We start from the raw sequence: 17,855 nt of genomic DNA, 5'->3' as shown, positions 1-17,855 counted from the left end.
CAAGAGGATGCTAGTAACCCCAATGATGCTTAATCCACCTGCAGGAAAGCTCCTAATCCCTAAACCCCTAAACTAATCCAGAAATCTCCACTAAATAGACTTAAGAAAATTCTAAAACTAGGTTGGGGATTGGTAGGATATTTCTGGATTCACATTGTGCCTAATTAGGGATTAGTAGTTTTCTGGATTTACTTTGACTAGTATGGGATTACTAGAGGTTAACCTATTTTTAGGGATTAATAGAGTTTTGTGGACTCGCATTTAACCTAGTTGGGGCTTAGTAATATAGGTTCAGAAGACTACTTAGCACTAATGAGGCTTGATATGAATCCAGCAATATCCTACTAATCCCTAAAAAGACTTAATATGAGTATAGGAAACTGTACTAATCCACCACTAGCTTACACGTAAGTCCGGAAAATTCCGCCAACCCCCAATTCGGCTTATTCTGTGTCCAGAAAATTGTACTATCCCCCAAATGTGTTTAATCTAATTTCAGAAAACCACAGTAACTTCAAACCAAGATTAATCAATCAAAATATAACAAATGTACTAATCCCCAAATGTGCTTATTGTGAGTCCATAACTCTACCTGGACATTAGCAGAGTTTTCTGAATACAAACTAAGGTGACTTGGGGACTAGTAGGGTTTTCTGGACCTGTGTTAAGTCTTGCTAGGGATCTTCTGGACTCACATAAAAGTTGGTTGGATATTAGTAGCTTTCCTGCACATGGATTAATCTTTAGTTTGTGGTTAGTATGGTTTTCTGAATGGAGAGTAAGCACAGGGGGTTAGTATGACTTTTTTTTTCCTGGATGTATATTCAGCATAGTTGGGGTTTAGTACAGTTTCTTTACAGACACTAAGTCTTCTTAGGGATTAGTAGGATATTGCTGGATTCACATAAAGCCTCATTAGTGATGAGTCCTCTTCTGAACTTGTATTACTAAGCCCCAACTAGGTTAAATGTGAGTCCACAAAACTACTAATCCCTAAAACTAGGTTTAGAATTTTCTAAAGGCAAGTCTGTTTAGGGATTAGTTGAGTTTTCCAGACTCACCTTAAGCTTAGCTGGGGATGGGTAAGGTTTTCTGTACTTGCATTAGTACTAGTGGGATTTTTCTGTACCCACACTAAATCTAGTTGGATATTGGTCATTTAAGGCCAGAAAACCCTGCTAATCCCCAACCCATCTTAATGTAAGTTCAGAAAGCTTGAAATCTAGTTTGAGATTAGTAACGTACACTACATTAGTAATGCCTCTAAACCTGTTGCAGAAGGTTAAATCATAATTACTTTACTCCTGGCCCTTACTAACCCCCACTTAGGCTTAATCTATATCTTTAGAGTCAAAACTTCTGCATGTTGACAAACAAACAAACGCACTCACCCGGTCCACTTTGATGATCTGAAACTTTTGCATGATGTCGGCCGGGTTGGACGGCAGCCTGGAGCGTCCGGACACGAAGCGCAAGAAGAGGACTCGCTCCTCATTGGTGAACTCCTCCAGGCTTTGCCAGAGCCAGCCAATCAGCTGGTGGTTGGCAGTTATGTCGCGGTAGCGCACCACCTTCTTCAGCATCTCTACAGAGACCTCGGGCATGCCGCAGACGAGCTGCTCCAACTGACGCGCCGTGAGAAGTGAGAGTAACGGCACGGGGATGATGGAGGACATGCCGTCCCTCACCGCAGAAACCTAACACACACACAATCAGTGTTACAGATATACACTGGAGTAAACATTAGCTCAGGTTTGAGATATTTCCAAAATGCTTGCTAGCACGGTAATGCTACAGCTCATTTTCACCTGACTCAGCTCATGAAGTGTTTATTACCTGCCGTGTTAACTCAGCGTGTGGCAGGAAAGTGGACCGAGTCGCACTGTGCCAAGCTGTTTGTTATTCTCCTGCACTTTACCTGTCTGTCCATTTCGTGTAGTCGATACTCCAGCGCTCGCTCCACGTACTCCGCCCTGTTGGAGAAGGTTAGCGGGAGGTTATGGCCACCGGGGACCACCGGCACCAGCTTCCCGTCCGCACTGTGGGCCACGAACGAGTCCAGAGGAATCATCTGCAGAGAGGAAATCCAGTATTACCTTTAAAGGCATTCCTGTATGTGAGTACTCTCCAAAAAAATTAAATTTAGTGTTCACGTTAATAGGGACATGTATAGCTCCACCCACTTAAAATTTTGCCAGAAGAATATGGGGAAAAAACCATCTAATAATAAGAAACTAATCATAAAAATGAGTTAAATGTAAAAAAACAAACCCCCCCCCCCCAATTTCAAATCAGCTAAACAAGCCTGGCTCTAAAATTAGCCCAGCGTCTCACCACAGTGAAGTTGTCCTCGTTGATGCTGCTGTGGTCAGGGTTCAGGATGTCCTGAAGCGAGCGGTGTGTGAGGAGGTCCACTTCCTCCAGGTCGGCTCCGCCCAGAGGGATGGCGCACAGCTGTTTCCACACCCACGGAGCCAGGTGCAGGTCCAGGGGCTTCTTCGTGCGAACGGCCACGGCCATCAGGATGCCCAGGAACCGGAACTGCAGCATGTGCTCATCGGAGGCGGCCGCCGGGTTCAGGAGGAACCTGAGACACACGCAAATGCTTGCTTGTTTTAAGAGCATCATGGGTAATCATAGGTCTGCTAAAAGGAAATGGTACAAGGCCTGTTGCAGGCGTACGGTAACAGGAATCCGGACACAGACGCAGTTACAGATGTGTGTGTGTGTGTGTGTGTGTTTGTGTTACCTATCTGTATTACTGCCCACATCTGCAGAACTGTTGGGAGTGCGAATGAGTAAATCCACCACTCCAGACTGCAACTCCTGAGAAAGAGAGATAATAACTAAGAGATAAGTAAGTAAGTAAGGGGAGTAACACACTCCATGTTGTGCTGTTATAGGAAAATAATCAACACCGGGGTGGTGTGATGAAGTGAAGACTTCCTGTTACCACTCTGAAGTTGATCATGTTATGACTAATAAACGGATACAATACGCCGTTATCCCTGTCGTACAGCAGTAAAGAATAATGTGGAGAATGACCTGGCACATCTCGGTGACCGTGTCGTCGAACACTCCGCCCGCATCGTCGGCTCCTTCTCCCACCAGCTTCACCTTCCAGGCTCTAGAGGGCAGGCGCAGCTCTGTCGGGTTCACGTTCACCACCTGCTTCGCTATCTGCACAAAAATGGGCTTACTGGTGCGCCCCCTGTGGACAGAGTGAGAACATAGATTAGATTACAAACCATTCATTATTTGGAAAATAATTCTTACTCCTCGTAGGAAACCGAGGAAAGGATTTGCTTGTCGTTTAATATGTGCGTTGTTTCATTTTTCCAAACTTTATCACCGTATTTTGGAATAATAAGCATCATTATAAGTGAATAAAAACCGCTCGGAGTGAGTGTGTGTACCTGCTGGAGATTCTCTTGACAGTGATCTGCGGCCCGTACGTCTTGCCCTGGGTCATGGTCCGGCCGATGGAGCGCACCAGCGGCAGAGTATTCACTTTGGGCGACAGAAGGCCTCGGATATGACCGTGCACTATGGCCGCCGTGCCCGAGCTGTAGCGTGAGGAAGAGACCTGGACGCAGAGAGCAGCAGGGTTACTCACGCTCGGATGTCGAAGAACAAACGCTCCACATGCTTAACGTGGTGCTTAAAGCTAAAACAGAGAGAACAAAATGGCGCTCTATTGTGGTATATTTTGGTCTCATACCATGGTCTGTCTGAATACTCGATTCTGATTGGCAGGAAGGTGTGCGTTCATGCACACAGGTAGTTCCAGTCAGTTTAATCACCGTTCTAAATTAACATGCTGCCTGTAAACAATTGTAATCATAGTAACATACGCATACAGTTTTCTCTCTCTAATAACTATTTATTATAAGTCACTACTTTATCTCTGTGTATGATTTAGAGTGGTCACAATTCTACATCTAACGACCCGTATATACAATAACTATCGAAAATTACCATTATTTTTATCCTTTCAGTCAAATTCTGCGCTGCAAATATCAGTGACTGCTTTAACTCGTCAGTGCAGATTAGTTAAGCGGGATAATCCTGCTTAATAGGTGTGCGCTACACGGTTTTAATGTGCTCCGCTTCGCAGCGGGTGCTTCTTTGCCTCCACGTTGTGCATTACAACCGCGTAACGCACACCTAGCCGTGGATTACCCTGTACATATGGCCCAGCTCAGATCTTTACAATATAGAAACGCTAAAAATGGACTTTCCATTATGTTTTTGTTCAGCTAGATCTACTGTATAAGATCATGATGCTTCATCTGTTCTAGCTGTGGTATGTGTGTGTGTGTGTGTGTTTGAGAGAGAGACACACCTGATTGCAAGCGTCCAGGTTGAGCAGTCTCCAGGACTTGTACATGAGGTCAGAGAAGTGGTAGAGGACTCGTAACCGAGCGCTGAGCTCTTTGGGAGTGCAGTCCTTCAGGGTGTTGTACTGCGGAGGAACGTTCTGAGGCAAACCGAGCTGTAGTCCTGCTGAACCTGCACACACAAGTGTGTGTGTGTGTAAGAACTATAAAGCAGTACTACGTGTAACCCTACAATCAGGATAACGAGCAAAAACACGACGAGTTTATTTTCTACATACTGCCATGACACAGAGCCAAGATTTCTACATTTTAATTAAGATTCTATGCAATTAGGTACGACGTACCAAAGCGACAAATCCAAACGATTGATTCTGCTAAACGTAGGCTAAACGTTTCGGCTACTGCGATTTCTCATTGGAACTAAAATAAAAATGCAGCACAGGCCACGCCCACAAGCAACAATGTTGGCAGTAGTTGATAAGTCTCTGTTAATTAGACACCATTATCATTTTCCTACTATTCTTTTTATTCGCTATTTACCCGATTTACTTTTTAACCTTGAGGTAAGTTAACGTACGAGGCATTTTAAAAAATATATATATATTATTTTTTATTTCCCTTTATTTGTGCTGCATCTAAACTGGCACAAGTGTGGTCTAGTTTGTTAGTTTTATCCCGTTAGTGTTGCTATACTTGAGCACAGAATATTCTTTCTTACTTAAAGCTACAATTCTGATGTTAACCCTCTGTCAGGTCTGGTAAATATTCGTCTGCAAGTCTGTTCGTACGAATAAGTCGTTATATAGCGGTGTTTAATGCTAAAACCTTGAAAAATCTCCACATCTAACGAATTGTGTCTCAACACTATGTGAATGCTTCAATGGATTTTCGGAGTTATTTTAGCACTATGTGGATACTAGTGGACCTTTCCGTAACCTTCCTTTAGCTTCAGTAGCAACGTTAATGCGAAAAGCACATATAACAAGCACGAAAACTGCCACACACGTGATTGTGTGTTATTTTGTTTGTAATCAGTGCTGGACTGCAGAAATGTGTGCGTGCGCGCGCGCGCGTACCTGAGCCCCTGGATAACGAGGGTGGCGTTGTCCACGCAGCGCTGTGGCATCGACCAGCCGAGATCTGTTTGATGTTTTTGCCTTGTAGAACCGTGACCAGAGTGGGTTCCTTCACTGGACTTGAGTGACCAAGACCCAACTGTACACACACACAGAGACTCTGTTACGATGGAGGAGTGTATATGTGTATACGTGCCTGTGTGACATACAGGTGTGTGTGTGTGTGTGTGTTTCTGTACCTGAGCCTCACAGTTGCACCCCCAGGCATACACATCCCCGGTGTTGGAGAGAGCGAGGATGTGTTCGCATCCCACAGCAATGTCCTCGATGAACACTCCCTCCAGAGCGGGAACTACCTGAGGCCGGTTGTGGTTCTTCAGCATGGAGTCGGGAAGCCCGATCAGACGCTCTGAAATCACAAACACATGCAATAACGTTACTATGGAAATTATTTTTTTCATATTTTTATATATATATATATATATATATATATATATATATATATAAATTTCTATAAAATTCTATAAAATAAAATTTCAATACTACTCTGAAACAGTGCTTGGACCCCCTTATGATTGCAGCCATTTTTAAAAAATTTTATACCTTGCCCGAACGTGTACACGTGTCCGTCATTGGCCAGCACCACCGAAAAGTGAGTTCCACACCCGACCTTCTTCACACCTTTATTACACAACGTCTCCACTTTCTGTCGAAAAACAGCACACGCAAGACTGCTGCATCACTCATGGATCGTATTTTATTATAAAAAACAATCCCCTGCTTGTGTCTATTGTCCGAGAAACAGATAATTAGCATGCAATAAATAAATTGGCCTGCACCTGGAACCATGCCATACGGACCGGTAATAATCAGCCAGTTTATTACAATTATTATGTTAGGCTAACGAGCAGGGCTGTTCCCCGGGTGATAAAATACGATTATAAGCAGTACCTGGGGATAGCACTTGACCGTACAGGGTCCTGTACCGAGTTTCCCATAATCCCCGTCACCGAACGCCCAGAGAGTCATCCCGTCCGACGAAAGAGCCAGCGTGTGATTGATACCGCACGACACCTGAGCACAGGAACACAGGAAACACACTTCTCGCTGTAAGTCTGTGTGAGCTTGCACGATCTAGCATTTACAAAGCGTAAGCTCCTCCCCTCTTCCTTCACCGCTGGAGACTCCTTCCGTGAATATTAATTGAGCTGTTACTATGGAAACCATACCGTATTAGAAGGAGCGCATTAATATAAACCAGCTCTGAGGAATAATAATAATCTCCCGATAGTCACTACAGCTACTTGCCTGTCCGATGTGGTGGCCATCGAGTGCCGTGACCCTCTCCGGCACCATCTTGTTGGAGGTCGACCTTTGACCCAGGCGCCCCGAATCTCCGCTGCCGAACGTGAAGAGTTTCCCGTTTGCCGTGACCAAGGCCGAGTGTTTGAAACCACACGCCAGCTACATGCAGCATGGGACGTGAGAACAGTTTCAAAGGAAAATCTTTTCATGAACAAAAGGTGTTCCATTTTTATGGAACACAAAGTGCTTTTGTATTTCTGTGAACGAAAGAAGTTATTTAAAAAACAAAAAAACAAAAAAAAACATATTCACGGACGAACGTCTTGCATGGCACGTTAACGCATGTTCAAGGACGTGGATGTGTACGCGCATGCTCACCTGCACCACCTCCTCCCCCTGCAGAGCCTCGATCTGTTTGGGTCGTCTCTGACGCTCGGTGTTGCCGTGACCCAGTTTCCCGTAGTCCCCATCGCCCCAGCTGAACACCTCACCCGTCTCGGTCAGTGCCAGAGAATGGCCGTCCGAACCGTACGACGTCACCAGCTGAGTGACTACGTAACCTGGAGGGGGGAGGGGTCAGTTAATATCAGAGAGTTCAACACACCTAAATAATGGTTAATCATTCCAGATTCACATGCTGATTGGCTCGCGGAGCTGCTACTCAAACCGAGTGAAGGCTGGAAGGTCTGTAGTTATGCGTATAAGGTGTTTGTGTAGGAGGTGTGTGTGTTACCCTGTAGTGCAGAGATGAGTGTAGGTGTGTACAGGTCATCAGAGTTGCCCTGCCCCAGCCGGCCGTAGCTGCCCTCTCCTACCGCCAACACGGCGCCGCTCGACTGGACCAGGAACGTGCAGTTCTGTCCACACACCACCTGACACACACACACACACTACTTTCAGCAGAATGTACACAAAAAAGTGCTACAGATATTGTACAAGGAAATGTTTAGTTTTATGCGATACAGGAATTTTAGAATAAACACCAAAAAATCCTCTTAATCTGTTTCTCTCTCTCTCCATGTCTGTCACTCTCTCTCTCTCTCTCTCTCTCTCTCTCTCTGTCCATCTCTGTCTCTTGTCTGTGGTATAGGTTATCAAAGCATAGATGTGTGTGTGTGTGTATGTGTGTGTGTGTGTGTGTGTGTCATACCTGCTGTGTCTGAGAGAGGGAGGGGGCGAGAGTGGGCACAGAAACATTGGTTCCAGCTTCGGCAAGCTGCCCGTGTCTTCCATTACCCCACAGATACACCTCACTCTTCCCACCCTGCTGCCAGTCCTGCGTACACACACACACGATATTCATTGGATATGATGTAGTAATTGTTATAGTGTAGTCTGTGAAGTACTCTCACTACCCCCTGCATCTTACTTGTTTAGGAAGCGTTCATAGGGTTCATATCAATATCGATTTAATAAACTGTTGTTTTCATTTTGAGAAACTTTTACTGTACTTTAGCAGGTTGATAAATGAAATGACACAGGTATATTTGTCGTATATTCATAAGAATTTTCTAAAATGTCTACGGTGGTGATGGATGGGAGAGAAACTCCCAGAACTGAGGGCCGTTAAAGAAGTGCTCACAGTTTGAGTCTTTGCACTTGGTGCAATTTTTATTCACTAAAAAATAAAGAATAGGAAGTTTCAGATAAACCAGGTTGCCCTGAATGTTTAGGGTTTTTGTTTTTTTCTGTCAACAGGAACACAAGAGCGTTAAGTGATTGAGAGCTGCTACAGAGCTGACCTTGACTGAGCACACGCTTTCTGGAGCTGACAATGATGAATGAGACAAAACACACACGCACACTTACCTCGGGTCTGCTAGTGGCCCACGACATGAGCTGCTCATCCATCATAAAGCTCCACTTACTGTTATCCTGCAAATCAAAAACGCCAAACCGGGTCAGAGGAGCCCACAGAGCGAAACACAAAAACACACTAATCACACTTCACTACCTTATCGTTTCTATAGTAACAGCTCTTTCACAGGTTTCTGTAGGTCCTTGTTTATGGAAGGAGTCTCCAGTGTAAGAGTTTACCCTTCACTCTCTTCTACTCCTTCCTTTCAGGATGACTGACTCACCAGTGCTCTAGAAGTGGCCATGTCTCCGTTCTGCTGAAACTCAGGCACAGTGAACTCTTTGGGGAGGGAGGTGGAGCGGGCGAAGGCCTCGGCGCTCTTCACTGTAGTGGAGAAGGTGGAGAGCCAGCTCCACTCGGAGCGCGTGGAGGTGACGGTGGGGTCGTGGTGCGGAGGAACGGGCTCGCGGCTCAGAAGCTGTTCCAGGTTCAGACCCACGGCCAGAGAGGACAGGCTCTGCAGGAAACTGCTGTGGACCAGCTGATCTCCAGCCGTCACGTGACTCTGAGAGGAAACACAGATTTCTCAATACGCAGCCATTTCGCAATCCGTGCCAGATGAATCATCAGAAGTGAGGGAGGTGGATATTGTTGTTGTTGTTGTTGTTGTTGTTGTTATTTTTCTCACCCTCTCGTAGTTGTACTGCTCCTGCAGCAGAAGCGGGAGGCGCTCGAGGAAGACGGCCATGCAGGGAGCTCGACTCAAACCCTGGATTCCCTGAGAACGGAGCACGGTGCGACATGATGCTAGGACGTGGTTCTGGGAGATCCAGTCCGGACTGCAGCGAATCAGCAAGATGTCCTGCCGGGAAACAGGAAATAAATCGGCTACTAATATACTGATCATAATAAATACTTGTACATACTGCATACTTACAGCATACAGCCAGCCCCCTCCACTAATATTGGCACCCTTGGTAAATATGAGCAAAGAAGTCTGTGAAAAATTTGTCTTTATTGTTTAAACATTTGATCTTTTGTTTAAAAAAGAAAAATCACAAAAATACTCTGCTCTCATGGATATCAAACAACTGCAAACAAAACCCAGGTTTATCCAAAAAAAAAAAATCTTTGTTAAATATAGGTGTGCAACAATTATTGACACCCCTATGAATTCATATGAGAAAAATATATTTGAAGTATATTCCCACTGATATCTTACTGACATTTTATTATTTATTTCTTTTAGTACATCTGGGTGACTAGGAACAGGAAATTGTTCAACCATGACTTCTTGTTTCACAGGGGTATAAATATGATGTAAGACAGGCCAAATTCCCTTAGTCATTCAGAACAATGGGTAAGAGCAAGGACTATAGCTGTGATGTGCAGCAAAAGGTTGTTGAGCTTCACAAAATAGAAAGTGTCTATAAGAAAATAGCACAAGCACTGAAAATGTCCATTTCCACCATCAGGGCAATAATAAGTTCTAGTCAACTGTAGGGCTGCAACTAACAATTATTTAATCGGTTAGTTGGCCGATTATTTTTTCAATTAATCGGATGGAGGCGGGGAAAACTTTCAGTACCCTTTCAGGGCTCCAGGCAAAAAAAAAATCTATTTCCTATAATCTATAATCTGTTTTACCAGCAATATCTTGTCCTGCTTTAGCACAAAAGGTGCAGTACATTTTCCCATCATCATAACATAGCCAAGCTGATTTAAACTGTCTTGTCGGGACGGGAGAAGAAGACTCGACTCGCTGCGCTTGGCTGTCATCATGTGTAAAAGATTGCACACCGATTGAAACGGGCTGGGATGACTCAAATGTCACTTGAGAACTTTCACTGGTCGAGTTGGTCTCAACATCGTTGGCATCTGATGTAGAGGAGGCAGCGTTTGGACGGGCAGGGAATGAGAAAAAGTCTGATATTTTTCGTTTGCACATTTCGTTTTCTTGTCAGCTGGATAAAGTTAGTTAACTACGCAGTTAGCTAGCCTACATATAACGGATAAATTCAAATTCCAACAAACTAACCCACATTAAACTAAATTAAACACCTTTAATAAAGTTTACACTTCCAACTTTTTAACCCGATAAATGTGACGTTAAACCTGTTTCTGTTCATCTATACAGCCGACGCTTCAACCCCTGCAGGACAAGAGTGCAGAGTTTATTTATTGGATACCATACAGGAGTGCACGCGATAGGGCAGGTAGACGCAGGCGCAAGAGGAGATGAGAGTTCAGTAGCCTAACACAACAAGACGTATCGTAATTCCTATTTAATTTGTTTTTAAATTTTGTTTGTGGGTAATGGTGGCCACTGGCGCCTGGCAGAAAAAAACATGGTTGCTGTAGTTTAATTCGTTGCTTTTTGTGCATCCATAAAAATGATGCATAAATACTATAAAATAAATTTTAGATATGGAAGTGATATATATATATAACATTTATTCTATAGTATTTATGCATTATTTTTATGGATGCACAAAAAGCAACAAATTAAACTACAGTCCTACATTAATAATAAAAACTCCCTTTCACTGCCCCTTCACTGTGTTTGTTGCTCGCTCCATTTAGGAATATTATTTTACTTGTGTTTACTTTTGATCATAGTGTTTTAATTAGACATTACAGATCTTACTCACGCTCCCGCTCTGTATCAGCGCGTCTACACAGCGCGTGAGGAGCAACGCGGCCTCATTACTAACACATCACTTACGTTATAATAAACAACAGAATTTACACTGCAAGCGCGCAAATACAACATATAATGACAATAAACTTAAATTAAACTAAACCTTTTAAGCAGCTCTCACCAGTTTCCCCTGCCCCTTACACACAGTGGAGCATTTTGGATATAATCATAAGTTTGTGCTCGTGCATCACTGTTTGATTTCCGCGGTGTTTAATATAAAATGCCCTCCTGCCTTAGAGGACTTTCTTCCTCAGTCTCGTGACGATTTCGCCTCCGTCTGTTGGTGACTGAGGTCATGTTGGGAATAAAAGGTAACGCTGACAGAAAGTAAACTGAAGAAAGTCATTATCGGTGACTCTGGGTGTTTGCTAATGTTAGGGTGTGTATGACGACATGTGCCGTTGTGGCTTATACTTCCGGTTAGTAAAAAAAACAAAACGTTAGTGTTATATTTGAGATGATATTAACTTTCTAAAATCCACACACTAGACGGTAGTGCAGAGTGCATAGTGGAAGTGTATAGTACTTAATTTGGGACACAACTTTAGTATTTTCTCTCTGAAGTGTGTTTTCTGAATAGAAGTAACGTAATGAGTAAATCTCCTCCGTGCCATGTGCAGACCAACTAATCCATAATGATTAATCCAATAACTAATCCATAATGAGATTCGTCGACAATGATTTTTATAATCCATTATTATCGATTTTATCGATTAGTTGTTGCAGCTCCAGTCAACTGGAAATGTTATGGATCAACCTGGAATTGGACACGTGTCTATAGTGTCTCAACACACTGTGAAGAAATGGTTCGAGTGGCCAAAAAATCTCCAAGAATCACCGCTGGAGAATTGCAGAAGTTAGTTGCATCTTGGGGTCAGAAAGTCTCCAAAACCACAATTCGAAGTCACCTACATCACCACACGTTGTTTGGAAAGGTTTCAAGAAAAAACCCTCTACTCTCATCGAAAAACTAACTCAAGCATCTTCAGTTTGCCAGACACTACTGGTACTTCAAATGGGATCGGGTTCTATGGTCAGATGAAACAAAAATAGAGCTTTTTGGCAATAAACACCAGAGGTGGTTTTGGTGCACAGAGAGATAGCCATATGGAAAAGTATCTCATGCCCACGGTTAAATATGGTGCTGGCTTTGGGGATGTTTTCTGCCAGAGGACCTGGACATTTTGTTAGGATACATGGACTCCATGAAATATAAACAGATATTAAATGAAAACCTGACTGCCTCTTTCAGAAAGCTTCAAATGGGCCGTGGTTGGCTCTTCCAGCAGGACAGTGATCCAAAACATACATCAAAATCAACACAAAAATGGTTTACTGACCACAAAATCAAGGTCCTGCCATGACCATCCCAGTCTCCTGACCTGAACCCCATAGAAAACCTGTGGGGTGAACTGAAGAGGAGAGTCCACCAGCGTGGACCTCGAACTTTGAAGGATCTGGAGAGATTCTTTATGGAGGAATGGTCTCAGATCCCTTGCCATGTATTCTCCAACCTCATCAGGCATTATAGGAGAAGACTCAGAGCTGTTATCTTGGCAAACGGAGGTAGCACAAAGTATTGAATAAAGGGTGCCAATAATTGTTGCACACCTATATTTAACAAAGACTTTTTTTGGATAAACCTGTGTTGTGTTTGCAGTCGTTTGATATCCATGAGAGCAGAGTATTTTTTGTGAATATTTTTTTAACAGTTTAAACAATAAAGACAATTTTTCACAGCCTTCTTTGCTCATATTCACCAAGGGTGCCAATGTTAGTGGAGGGCACTTTATATACAGCATACATAGTGCAAACTTACTTCATACATACTGTCTGAAAAGTGTAAAACCGTTATTTTGGAAGAAGGGTTACCTTTGACCTCCCGGAACACACGGCAACCCCCACAGTCGGGATCCACGTGGTACAGACGACCGAGCCCAACCCCGTCACTACAGTCTGCAGGACTGAACCATCCTAAAATGGGGGAGGGGGAGGGGGAGCAGAAAGTCTTTAAGTGTCCGTGTTAGAGTGTGTCTTTGTGTGTTATTCAGTCTAAAGAAGAGACTCACCCTCAAAGACCAGACATTAATCAGACCGCCGATTCCTCCTGAGATCAGAGCGAGTCCACTGGGGCAGAAGGACAGCGTCTTTATCGCCGTGATGTGTCCGCTCAGTCTGAACACACACTTAGCACTGCCTCGCTGTACACACACACACAAATTATTTTATTTGAATCAGCAAAGATGCCAAATTAAGTATGCTCATTAAGAGAAAGAAATTGCTGTGTGTGTGTGTGTGTTTCTAGACATAGAAAAACACACACCAACAGTGTGAACAGAAAGCTCAGTCCTCCATCCAAATAAAATATAATAAATAAATAAATAAATACAAAGTGGTGAAAGTGAAGTTGATGCCCGAGGCGCAGCTACAGAAACAGGAGAAAGGCTCTGACCTTGACCACACCGCTTCTGTCCTGACTGCTGGAGGCACTGAGGAAATGAGGCACTGAGACACTACTGCCCCCTTGTGGAACAGTCCACACGTACAGGAGGCCATTTTGGCATCCGCTGAGAAGAGGGGAGGAAGAAAAAAAAAAGATTACTACAAACTCTCTGGGTTTTATAACAGGTGTCTTCAGCTATGTTTTTAGTATTTCGTTTCGCACATGAATCGACAGTTTTTAAAGCTTTCGATTTAAAGTTGTAAACAGATTTGAGTCACAGGATGGACGTGTAAACACTGGAGCGAGATTCTCCATCATACACACACAACATGGCCAGTTTACCATATAATAATAAACACCATCATAAACCAAGCCCTAACACACACATTTACATCAATCACACCTTAAACGTCCATCGTATGCACTATATTCACATGAAGCGCATCATGTATTTGGACATGTTTTAATTATAAATGCATAAACTGCTCAATTTACCATCAAATGCATATTATTTGCACAGATCAAGTATAATTTCTCCACATGCCGATTATACCGCAGCTCTGTTGAATTCTGGATTCTGATTGGTCAGAAACCTCACAGATAAAATTGTAATAAAGGATAATGAAGATTTTGCATCCATAGGTAGCTCTGGGTGTGTGTGTGTGTGTGTGTGTGTGTGTGTATGTGTGTGTGTAAGTGTAAGACTCACATGGCCATCATGAGGCGTGGGTCTGGCCCGTGTCCCGGTAGAGGACACCACTCCGCGGCGTTCACCAAGCCCGTGTGGTAGAGCGAGTGCAGGACGAGCCACGCTGCGCCCGAGCGTCCCCAGACCTTCACCACCTCCGAGCGGCCCACCGACAGCAGCAGGTGACCCGTGGGGTCCCACCTCAGAGCGTTCACACTCTCCTGCCGAAATACACAGGGTTTAACATGATGAGGGGTGACTAGAGAAGTGGAAACAAAGTGAGTGTGTGTGTGTGTTCATGCACCTGGAAAGCTGTGAGTAGTATCGGCTGCTCCTTGTCGTAGCTCTGAGCCGCTCCCAGCAGGATTTTCCCGTCAGGGTAACCAACGGCAAAAAGTCTATCAGCACTGAACCACGCCAAACACCGAGGAGCTGAGAGAGAGAGAGACACAGAGAGAGATACAGAGGGACAGTGAAAGAGTAAGAAACAGAAAGAAGCAGAGGGACAGTGAGAGAGATACAGAAAGGAGGGAAAGAGAATGAAAGACAGAGAGAAGAGTGAAAGAAAAGAAACAGAGAGACAAAGAGGAAGATAAAGTGAGAGAGAGAAAAAGACAGAAAGGGAAAGAGAAACAGAGAGAAAGGGAGTGACAGACAGAAGGAGAGGGATAGTGAGAGAGAGAAAGAGAGATGTACAGAGAGAAGGAGAGGGAAAGACAACAAGAGAAAGACAGAAGGTGAGAGAAAGACAGACAGAAAAAGAGTGAAAGAGAGAAAGAAACAGAGAGAGAGAGAATGAGAAGCAGAGAGACACCAGAAAAGAGAGAGACAGGGATGGAGAGACCGAAAGAGGCAGAAAGGGAAAGAGAGAAACAGACAGAGAGAGAGAAAGGGAAGAAATAGAAGTAGAAAGAACAGATAGAAAGATATTATAAGATCATTTAATGCAGATAAAGTGTTGATGTGCAGTGGACTGCTATAATATAGATTATATACAGAATAAAACATTCCATCTCATGCTGCTGTAGGAAAATAATCCATGTCAGGGTGGTGTGATGGAGCAGAGTGGCTGTTACCTGTCCAAAGACATCGAGAAACGATTCTCACCTTCACTCCGGTGGCAGTGAGGCAGCGCCGTGCTCTCCACTCGTACTCCATCTGCACCATCCTCCATCACCTCCATCCAGCAGAGGGAGCCGTTGAGGTGGCCCACGAGCAAGCTCTCTGTACCTGCACTGGTCAAGGTGGAGCTCTGAGCCCACGTCATCGCTGTTACCCACGAGACCTGAGTCTCCACGTGAACCTGAGAGCCTGGGATGGAAAGAAACTCAAGAGTCATGACATGCTTATTTGTCTGTGCATGTGTGTGTGTGTATGTGTGTGTGTGTGCGTGCATGTTCTTACCACGGACAGCACAAATGTAGATGTGTTTGCTCTGGAAGGTGGCTAGCAGTGTTCCTCGTGCACTCCACATCACTGGAGAGAGCAGGTGAGTTCCCACAGAGGCTTCAGAGCCAGGAGAGGCCTCGCTACACACACACACACACACAGCAATAAATTTGCAGGTCCAAATCATACATATACAATACAATACAATACAATACAAACCCAAGCGCGCACGCGCGTGTGCGTGCGTGTTACCTGCCGCAGGTGTGTGTGTGTAGCTGGTCAGCTGTATTAGGAGAGATATCCCACAGACACACTGTCCCATCCTGTGAGCACGTAGCAAGCAGTCCTTGCTCTGCATTCCACGTGCAACTTGTTACCTACAAACATTAAACGCAACTATAAACGGTTTAAAAAATAATAAATAATCCATGTCGTTCTTTAATAAATGAAAATGTTTTTACTCGATGGCAAATTGCCATCATACAAAAGGAGACACTTTGGGAGGGAAAATAATCTACAGTGACTTCATGGCACCACCTGCCTCCTGTCGCTGATTACATTCCTGTAACAGAGTGTGTTAAGACGTGGTCTTGTACCCTGTTGTGGTGAGCCTCCAGTTTGCTGAGAGGACACAGTCGCAGGTCTCCGGCCGTGTCGCTGTAGCTCTGAGGTCTGACGGAGCTGTCTCGCTCCGACGCTGCCAGCGCCTGCACCAGCTGCTGAGCCGCCCACTGTCGGTGCCCGCTGTTGAGGCGGGCGGAGAGGGTGCAGGCCGCTAGAGCGTTGGCCAGCTCCAGAGATCCGACGCGTACGGTGGCCTGAGAGAGACACGGGCCGGGAGTAAGGGGGCTGCCCGACTCTGTGAAAGAAAGGCGTAGGAGTGACGAAGCGGACAATAGCGACACCGTGGCCAGTTGTCTAAACAGTAGTCTAACGTGTCTTATCTGTATAATATGACCACACCCAAGCTGCTCGTGTGTGTGTGTGTGTGATGTTCGTGATCTTCACCTTTAGCCTCGTTGGACTCGGATCTTTCCGCGCTGTAGCGATACCGAACCCGTTTCTCAGTGAGGAGCGACACCAGGCTCTGCGTAACCAGGAAGTTGGGGAAAGCGAGCTCTCTGGAGTCATGCCCCATGCCAAGACGCCCTTTCTGCTGGGGGTCACAGATTGCTCCCAGATTCACACCTGTAGCAGCAGCCATCAGATCCTGACGATGCAGACATGTCATATACGTGACTCGACGCTACTACAGACTATTCAGTGCAGTGTGTGTGTGTGTGTGTGTGTGTGTTGTGTGTGTGTGTGTGTGTGTGTGTGTGTATACTCCACACAGCAGGTGAGGTGAGATTAAACACTGGTTAAGCTGACTTTACCTGAGTACAGATGTCCACTAGCTCCCTGTATGCTGTGGGGCTGTGAGACACCAAGCTGCCGATAGCAGAACTGAGAAAAGACAGGAAGGCGGAGCTTGAGCCGGCGCTCCCTGAGACGCGCACCCTGTCCTGTTGGTCCACCTGGACACGCCCGCTCGCAGCCAGACACATGAGGCGCACCAGGATTCGGATATCAGCCAATCCCAGAGCCTCTAATCCGCTGGACTGACTGCACACTGAAGTACTGAGAGGCGCGCGCACACGTTAATTAAGCATCAGGCATCGTCTGAGCATCTTACACATACACACACACACACACACACACACGTCTTACATGGATGCGGTTTGGGACAGGGCCGTGAGCACCATGCTGTATCCCAGCAGGACCTGCGCAGTGGAAGTGACTCGACGTAAAGCTTCCAGTCTCTGCTGAGACTCCGTCAGAGACACGGCCTGTTCCCCGAGAGACAGTAACGCCACCGCGGGCTTCAGCTCCGTACTCGTCACACCTACACACACACATGCAGATATTACTGTACAAAGCAACGCTTTATCACACAACCCTGTCACTGATTATTTTATTTCTTTCTTTAGTTAATTGTAAAACCAAGATGCCAATATGCTAATATGAACAACTAAGCTAACGTTTTGTATGTAGTTTATTCCTGATGCATTGTCAAGTTTCATGATACAGATAACCCAACACAGAGAAAATAACAGCTAAAACTTTACATTTCTC

At 44.8% G+C, this 17,855-nt stretch overlaps 1 protein-coding gene across 10 annotated transcripts in view; it reads right to left on the bottom strand.

Moving 5' to 3' along the window:
- The window catches only part of LOC128622156 (probable E3 ubiquitin-protein ligase HERC1), a 63,342-nt gene that overhangs the window by 1,392 nt on the left and 44,095 nt on the right, over positions 1-17,855 (bottom strand). For 7 of the 10 annotated variants that reach the window (XM_053648427.1, XM_053648432.1, XM_053648433.1 and 4 more), the window contains 30 exons: positions 17,451-17,625; positions 17,117-17,360; positions 16,749-16,950; positions 16,337-16,599; positions 15,993-16,117; positions 15,756-15,880; positions 15,459-15,662; positions 14,656-14,783; positions 14,373-14,572; positions 13,673-13,787; positions 13,290-13,421; positions 13,093-13,194; positions 9,208-9,381; positions 8,803-9,084; positions 8,531-8,596; positions 7,872-7,997; positions 7,455-7,593; positions 7,100-7,281; positions 6,725-6,880; positions 6,368-6,490; positions 6,020-6,122; positions 5,656-5,825; positions 5,417-5,555; positions 4,346-4,512; positions 3,417-3,586; positions 3,046-3,211; positions 2,750-2,826; positions 2,335-2,587; positions 1,919-2,071; positions 1,392-1,697 (listed from right to left, as the gene is read on the bottom strand). In XM_053648427.1, coding sequence (XP_053504402.1) covers positions 1,392-1,697; positions 1,919-2,071; positions 2,335-2,587; positions 2,750-2,826; positions 3,046-3,211; positions 3,417-3,586; positions 4,346-4,512; positions 5,417-5,555; positions 5,656-5,825; positions 6,020-6,122; positions 6,368-6,490; positions 6,725-6,880; positions 7,100-7,281; positions 7,455-7,593; positions 7,872-7,997; positions 8,531-8,596; positions 8,803-9,084; positions 9,208-9,381; positions 13,093-13,194; positions 13,290-13,421; positions 13,673-13,787; positions 14,373-14,572; positions 14,656-14,783; positions 15,459-15,662; positions 15,756-15,880; positions 15,993-16,117; positions 16,337-16,599; positions 16,749-16,950; positions 17,117-17,360; positions 17,451-17,625 — 4,967 coding nt within the window. The other 3 variants (XR_008388357.1, XR_008388358.1, XM_053648435.1) reach the window with 3 other exon arrangements.

This window comes from Ictalurus furcatus, chromosome 18, assembly GCF_023375685.1.
Source record: "Ictalurus furcatus strain D&B chromosome 18, Billie_1.0, whole genome shotgun sequence".
Classification (NCBI taxonomy): domain Eukaryota; kingdom Metazoa; phylum Chordata; class Actinopteri; order Siluriformes; family Ictaluridae; genus Ictalurus; species Ictalurus furcatus.
Note: the sequence above shows the minus strand (reverse complement) of the source record. Positions and strands in the feature narration are given on the sequence as shown.